We start from the raw sequence: 8446 nt of genomic DNA, 5'->3' as shown, positions 1-8446 counted from the left end.
AAGTATAACCAAAGAGTAAAGTCATCAGTATACTTCTTTAAGAGTTCAAGGGATTACACTTCCCAGACATTAGGCTTAAGTCTATAGAAAAAGTTAGACAACTATTTCTCATTGATTTTGTTCCTAACCAGAAAGTGCTGCTCAGATGTAAGACTTCAAATCTTGGTCTCCAATACTGTAGTGCCTGCCTGTAGCTAAGAGAGGTTAAGACCATTCTGAGCCACCTAGTGAGACTTTGTCATGAAAACAATAAGATCAGGTGGGGGCTGGAGTGAAAGTTCAATGGATAAAGTGCTTGCCTTAAAAAGCATTAGGACCCCTGAAAACAAATCCTGAGTCCATCACTCTCAAGTCCAGCCTTGGCAAACAAAAGAAAAATGAGGCGGAACCCAATAGAAGGATGCTTTTTTGGAAGCTCTAGTCAAGAAATCCCAATGGACTCTAAGAACATTTGAAATTTGCCCTGTTCTGCCTGTTCTGACTTTTTCTGGTTCCCTGTCTAGAACTTGTAATGCTAACTGCTCTTGCCTTTACTTCTCCTTCACATCTTCTAGGCACCAGTCAAGGAATTTATTTTCTCCCTACAGATAAGAGTTATGCAATTTAGGAGTCTTTTAGATAGATCCACTGAAGGGGTACCCCAATTGCCTCACCCTGCGTCCCTGTTCAGCATGGACAAAGCCAGAGCAGTCTCTGTCCTGATTCCCTACAGGCAATTTGTACCCTCTTCAGAGGATGGTATGATAGAATAGGAGGTTGGAATTGGCTAGGCAGTTAGGGTAAAAAGACCCCAAAGAAAAGTAGCCAGTTTCTTGGCTAAAAGTCAAAAATCCTTGGGCCTCTTAGCAACATAATCTGTTCCAAAGGCCAAAAATGTCAAAAGTATTTGGGAGCTTGTATCTAATCCTTAAAAGATTTTTAGGGTTACCTCTTTAGAGGGGCGAATGTTAGAGTAGCCAAAAGCCCCATGAAAATAAATAAATGAAAGGAGAAAAACAAAAGAAAAAGAAAAAAGTGATGGGGAGATATGGGAGGTGTTTGAGGGGAGGGAGTGGGCATGGATTTGACCAAAACACCTTATATGCATGTATGAAATTCTCAATGAAGTTTTTGTAAAAGTTAAAAAAATGTTCAAATACTCAGAGCCTATGGGGGCCAATTCATTCAAACCATCACGCTGACCTTCTTTTCTCCCTCAAATGGTTCATAAAAGGAATTCCTGACTTTCTTCCCTAGAAAGCAGGTCCTCATTTCACAGGGGTCCAGCCCTATGCCCAGAGACCAAGAAGAAGCTGAGCCTACAGGCCATGGAGAGTTACCCTAGGTTTATTCCTTTTTCTCCCCCATCATACTTCAATATGACCAACCATAGAAATACTCCCTTTTCCCTGGTTCTCGAAGCCCTTTTTCTTTTGTGGTATGAGTTGAACTTAGGACCTCACACATGCTGGCAGGCATTCTACCACTGAGCTATAGTCCCAGTCATCAATTCTTCCTTTCTTTTTTTAATATTTTACTTATTATTTTTATTTTATGTGTATGAGTATATTGCCTGCATGTATGTGAGTGCAACCATGTTGTGCAATGCCCAAGGAGGACAGAAGAGGACGTCGAATCCCCTGGAACTGAAGTTACAGACAGTTGTTAACCACCATGTGGTTAACAGCTGAGCCATCTCTCCAGCCCCTCACTTCTTCATTTCTAAAAGTTCTCATATTACATACAACTTTGACTAAATAAATTTGTTTTGCTCTTCTCTTGCTAAGCTTATTGTGGTGTTGTTGTAGGAACCAGTGAGGAAAACATTTTGTTTTTCTATATATGCATTTCTTTCACATTCGATCCCATCACTCCGAGGCTTTCTACTCTTTCCCTGGCCATTATGGCTCAGCCTTCACATGGAGTTCTTTTCAGACTCTGCACCTCTCCAGAGCCAATGTTTAGACTACTTTCCTTCTTGTTTCAAGGTCTGCCTGGCCCTGAGGGCATCCAACCCACTCCTATGCTCTCAAGTATCATTTACATACACTTCTAGCTCAACTCTTTTCCTATAATTGACCCATATGTCAGCTACCTATGTGGCATCCTTACTTGAATGCCTCATGGTATTCTCAGGTTTTAGATGCCCAACACTAATATAAAGAGATTTAATTCTCAGATCATCCCTTTCTCCACCTTACTAAAGAAAATCATTCCCTTAGTTACCATATCAGTAGTAAGAGAGTCAACCATAATACCTGCTTCTTCTCCTCCCCTATATAAGTGACCATCCACCTCTGTAGAGCTGATAGTAAGATAGACCTAGGATGTCATAACATTTTTTTCGAACTTCCTTGCTGTTATGTTTAATATTGATTGCCAACTTGACAGGATCTAGAATCACCTGGGGGACAGGCCTCTGGGAATATCTTGGAGGGATTATTTTGATTAGCTTAGTTTTGGACATGCTTGTGAGGGATTACCTAGATTAGATTAAAGTGGGAACATCCACCATGACTTGGGCAGCACCATCCCATGGGTTGGGGTTCTGTACTGAATAGAAAGGAGAATGTGAGCTGAGCACTAGCCTTGATCACTTTCTGTTTCCTGACTATGAACACAGTTGGACCAACTGCCTCATGTTCCTGTCACCATCATGTCTTTGCCATGATGGACTGCATCCTTGAACTGTGAGCCAAAATAAATCCTTCCTCCCTTCAAGTTTCTTTTGTTGGGGTGTCTTATCACAGCAATAAGGCAAGTAACTCAAACACTGCTGTCAACTTTTGCTTCGACTTCATCCCTTTCTTCCCTCTTGTGTTCATTCTTGTTTGTTCCCTTCCAATTCATTGTCCTGTGTGAAAATATTTCCATAATACCTTCCGATTTTAAAGTTCTTCTACTTTCTAAAGATCATGTCAGAAATCATGAGACTGATCTCTAAGATTCTTCATGATCTGTCTATTGTGTAAACCTCTAGTCTCTGCATGATCCGCCCACTGTGTAACCCCCGGTCTCATTTTCAACAGATCTTCACATTATTCTCTGTGCTTCAGCCGCAATAAGCTTCTTCCAGTTTCTGAAATTTAACAAGGACTTTCCTTTCTTAGAAAATCCACACATATTGTTCCTTGCACCTGGGAATCTCATGTTTCCCTGCTATGTATTCTCAAAGTCCTATATTCATCCCTATATTAGATGGAAGTGCATTTGTCTGCAAAGCACAGATTACCCAATGGAGATGGTTTCAGCAACAAGCACGTTTCATGTCCTATAGCAAAAAGTCTGAAAGCAGGTATTTACAGAGCTATTGCAACATTTCAAAATTATTGTCCTAGAGTAGGACTTTCTGCTTTCTTTTCTTACAGTCTTTTATGCTCATGTTTAAGGTCATTGTCCTATATCCACAAGGTGTCTGCCAAAGATCTATACCTCTTGTTCTACTACAACTGTATTCAAGCTAGAAATAAGAGGTGAGTTCTCACCTCATGTCTATCACCTCTATCAGTTAAAGCCTTCATCACATTTCCCTCCATTGCATTGGCCAGATCTAGGACATAGGGATCAAAACTGAGTGGTTTGGTGGGGACTAGGGATGGCAAAAAGAGCAAAAGAATGGACCAGCTGCCGATCTTATAATCAGCAGCTTGACATTCTTCATAGTACTTAGCTGAACAGCAATCAAAGAGTTAAATAAGTAGCGCTGGGGAGAGGGGTCAGTAGGTAAAGTGCCTGGCTGTGCAAGCATGAGGACCTGCCCTCAAATCCCTATCATCCATGTAAAATCCAAGCACAGTGATGTGTGCCTGTAACCCCAGCACTGGGGATGGGGGCAGGCAGAACCTGGGGGGCTCACTGACCAGCTAGTCCTGCAGGAACAGCAAGCTCCAGATTCAAGGAGAGGTCCTGTCTCAAAAAGCAAAGTGGAGAAGTGATTTAGGAAGACATCCCAATGTCAACCTCTAGCCTCAGCATGCTGCCACATGGGCAAGCACATATGTGTTCACACACACACAGACGCACATACACAAACACACACTCAGTTAAATATGCATATTCTGTTCATTGTCTTCTTCATGAGCTTATGAACTGATTGCTGTGGGAAAAGCCTGTCCTCAGTGCCAAACACCTAGAAAAAGCACAGGGAAGGCGCTTTCTGGAACAGTCACGTTAATTGGTTAGAGACTAAATGAGAGAATATGAATCAGAAGAGTAAAATCAGAAGGGAGGGACAAAGGAGAGAGAACCACAAAAACAAAACTTCTGGAATCCACTGCTGGATCTCGGACCTCACGGTTGAGTTTTCAATCCATTTAATTTGAAAATGATCTTTTCTTCAAGAAAAGCTGAACAACTGTTTGGAGTACTCCGTCCTTTGCACAGTGACCTCTGCTCTGCCAAGCTCTAGATCATGCCACATGAGCAGACATTATGGTTATCACTGAAATGTGGGAATGAAACCTTTTTTAAAAATTTAACCCCTGTTAATGCACTATATAATTCAGAACAATTTTAACTGCCTTAATTAAATAATGTAAGACAATTCTTTAATAAATCATTGAAATATCATTAAAGAAGGGGGGAAAAAGCACAGGAGAGCTAGGAAATTATACAGAGTAGTCAAAGCACTTTTGATCTAAATTTTCCCTTCCTGGGTGCATCACACCAACACATACACTTGTCATTCAGGTTGGATAAGTCGGGAGAAAGAAAATGTCAAATGCCTGGCACGTAAAGCATGCCTGGGCAGCTTGTGTTCTTATATCTAGCTCAGAAGGAAGTTGGGTTTGCACCTATTTCTATCAGGTCCTAAATATGTAGCAAATTGAGCTTGTTCTTTGGCTCAAAATTGACAGAGTAATCTTAAAGTACCTTCCATTATAGTTAGCTCAGAATTTTCAAACTTAAATCAACAAGGTCAAGTGGTAGTGAATGCAGCCAACTCTAACCAATCTGTGAAGACAGTCAACTGTAATCAGCCAGTAAATGTGGCCAACTCTAACCAACCTGTGAACGTAGTCAACTATAACTAACCTATGAATACAGTTAACTACAAGCAATCTAACAAAACATTTACAGGCAGATTCATTTTCCCAAAAGTATCTATGTCTATAGATACAAAATCTCTTCCTAGCTTCAGATGGACATTCTGTTTGGCCGAATCAAAACACAGGCTGCTAACATACAAATATCACATTTATTCAAAAAGGCAATTTAAGTATCTACACATACAAGAGTAGACTTCAAGATTTAAATACGGTTTTCATCTGCAATAAAACTTAAAAAAAAAACAGAAAATGACTTTAACATTGGCAAAGGGAGATCCTTCTGAAAAAATGTAAACAGATGGCTGAGAAAGATCACCCACATGCTGAACACAGATCTTGAGGAGGCATTTCTAAGAATGAAGTAGCACTTCCCAGCCTGGGCCCCTTCCCACAGGATCCTTATTTAACCCAAGAAAGCATGATGTTGATGCCTCTGGCCAAGAGCAACTCAGTAACTCCTATAGAGTAGCTTTCAACTCACCCTCACATTCCAGAAGGAGTCTGAGACTAGCAATCCCCAATAAATCAGCATTCAGTGATCAGCTCCGAGCTGATACCCTCCCATAGAAACTGTCTGCTAGGTCCCAGCTAAGCATATTAAGCATTAGATTTAATGTATGACACACATCTGCTCTAGTTTCCCAGTGAGCAGAAGTTTTGAGATGACTTAAATCCCAGACTCAATCAACAAGGAAAAAAATTGGCAACATTTAAAACTCAGTCTCAAAAATATAATCCAAATGAGGGCAAGAGGGACCATTTTGCTGTAACTAATGAGATTATACAACACCTCAATCAAATCCACAAAATTACCTGTGTAGGAATATTGGATCTTTATCTGGGTTTATTTACCTTTCCTTTCAAGGCCATCAGCATTTCCTGAGGATCATCTACACTTAGCCCACAACAGCAAGGACTAAGCGATAGAGATTCCACATCAGGGCTAAACACCCTGGAGGGCCAAAAAAAAAAAGTGTAAGAGGTAAACTCACAGATTTGTCTTTTACAAGCAGAGCACAGCACTGAATTCCAGCCATCAGCATCTTATGTGGGTTCCAGGCCACCGAGTCAGCCCTGTAATGATAAAAGAAAAGAGCAGGGAAGGAACTTGGTTAGTTACTGTACAGGAAGGAAAACTACCCTGGACAGCAGCCACAAGGAGTTCTCACGCCCGAGTTGTTATTCTATGGGATTCCTTGTCTGAGTGCCTGGAGGAAATAGATGGTTTTTGTCTATTCTCTTTGTGTTTCTGTATGTGTGTGTGCATGTGTGTGGAGGACAAAGGCCATCCTTGAATCCGAGGAGACCATCCACTTTTTTTGAGACAGAGTCTCTCATTGGCCTGGAACATGCTGGTTCACCTAGGGTGGCCTGCCAGCGATCTCCCCAGGACTGAGATGGCAAGTGTGTGCCACCACACGTGGCATTTTTTTTGTGTGGGTTCCAGGGAATGAACTTGGTTCATCTGGTAAGCATTTTACCAGCCATGTTATCTCCCCGGCCTCCATTGCCAATATTCAGTCTCTCTTGGATGGAAACAGTCCAACAAGTTTGTTTTTCTTTCCCCTAAATTAAAGTGAGCTAAAAGAGAGAGAGAGAGAGAGAGAGAGAGAGAGATTACCTGTGGATGCCATGGAGAAGCTCGCGGTGCTTCCTTGATACCAAAGCTGAGCCACCCCATGAGGCCTGTTGAGATATTTGTATAGCCAAAACAAGGTTATTTCAATGCCATTTGCTTGCCCATAAGCTGGCATAGCAAACCCTCATGTGTGTCATTTTGTTACTTCATTTGATGTCATGTTCACTGTTTTGTACTGCTGGGAAATTTGACCACTTACACTCCTCAGGCAACTAGAACCTCATTACAGCAAATGAGCCCCCATTGACTCACAGATGTGAAGTTACACATCATAAAGAAATAGATATATTAAGCAATTGAGCTTTGTGTGGATGAAAAGAAGTTAAAAAGATTCAGCCCTCTTGAGCCTAGGATCTAAAAGAGATGACATCTTCATTTTCACAGTGTTGCTGTACACACTGCACTATGAGTCATGGACCAAAGGCTAATAGTCTACCCAATGAATGAGGGCCATTGTTGGCAAAGTGGATAGAAGGTCAACTAGGATGGGGTAGGTGGAGATGTATCTTTTTAAAAAAAATGAGATCTTTTCAGTCAAACGCATCTCAGAAATAGTTGCCAACAAAGAGCGGGAGAATAAGGAGGAGAGTTGGTGCTTAAGGAAGAGATGGTAACTGTAGCAGTGACTTTCCTGGGCACTAGATGATGCAGCTGACGAAAGGAAATTCCATGATCGCAAGTCTAAAGAGAAGGGAGGAAGACTCGAAATGGGAGGAATCAAATGTCAGTTTGGTTCTTGAAAACTAAGCAGACTGAGGTATAATCTGTAGGACAATGACAGGAGTCTGCAGGGAAAGAGTCAGAGCGCTTGACCTTGAGTCGTGCTGCATGCTCTCCATCTCTATTGAAATCCCACAGCATCCTCTGAAGGGTAGACATGACCATCTCTACTTTTACGAGTAAACTAAGGTCCAAATGTGGCCACTAGATTGTCTAGGTTCTCACAAGTAACCAAAATCAGATCTAGCATCCAAAAACTATTCTCTTTTCCCAATAATGTAATGATTAGTAGAAGCGATCAACTGGTGAAATCAGAGACCATAACAAGTCGAATCATGGGGTGATGGAGATGTTTCAGGCAAAGGTTGAATTCAAGCATTGCCAAGCATACAGACAAAGGCTATCCTAGTTTAATAATAAGTTTAAAGGTTGGTAGATTCCATGATATAGGAAAACGTGGCAGGATTGCATGCAACATGGAGATAGATGATGAAAGAAAGAGAAACCCCTCTGGTTCTCAGACATCACTAAAGCTGAACTCACTTTCAGGATGAGACTGCTATGCAGCCCTAAGAGTGAACAAGTATCGCCGAGTCCTTGGATCCTCACTGGTACCACTTTACTTCCAGCTGTCATTCAACAAATTCCATAAAATCCCCAAAGGCTCTTGATATGTTTCATGGGTAGTGTGTATGCAAATTCCAAAGATTCCCAGGTAGGAGACTGATGGCTTGGGGCTGTCAGTTAAGTGTCCTTCCTGCTACCTTTTGTATACTCTCATCCCTCAGTGACTCACAAGGACCAGATGTGACTGAGGCTGCCACCAAGCAGGAAGTCTTGGTCAAATCCACTTACTTTCTCATGCAGTCCGCCTGCCCCACACCCCAGACTTCCACTAGCTCTGCTCCCCTGTACTTTCCATGCCTCTTCTTCCCCTAAAAGTGAATATATTCTCTCAGTCCTACTAATCTTGGTTTACATGATTTACATTTTAAAACCACAAAAGCTATTCTGTTGGTTCTCTAGAATTTGCAAAGTCATCAATCACCTTAATGATGAA

At 41.5% G+C, this 8446-nt stretch overlaps 1 protein-coding gene across 3 annotated transcripts in view; it reads right to left on the bottom strand.

Moving 5' to 3' along the window:
• The window catches only part of Gadl1 (glutamate decarboxylase like 1), a 172767-nt gene that overhangs the window by 133399 nt on the left and 30922 nt on the right, over nt 1–8446 (bottom strand). For all 3 annotated transcript variants that reach the window (XM_008846468.3, XM_029570086.1, XM_029570087.1), the window contains exons 9-10: nt 6649–6713; nt 6020–6101 (exon numbers count right to left, since the gene is read on the bottom strand). In XM_008846468.3, the coding sequence (XP_008844690.1) occupies nt 6020–6101; nt 6649–6713 (147 nt within the window). The remainder of the gene's footprint in view (nt 1–6019; nt 6102–6648; nt 6714–8446) is intronic.

This window comes from Nannospalax galili, unplaced genomic scaffold, assembly GCF_000622305.1.
Source record: "Nannospalax galili isolate Female #2095 unplaced genomic scaffold, S.galili_v1.0 scaffold542, whole genome shotgun sequence".
In the NCBI taxonomy this organism is placed as follows: Eukaryota; Metazoa; Chordata; class Mammalia; order Rodentia; family Spalacidae; genus Nannospalax; species Nannospalax galili.
This window is presented reverse-complemented; position numbering and strand designations above follow the sequence as displayed.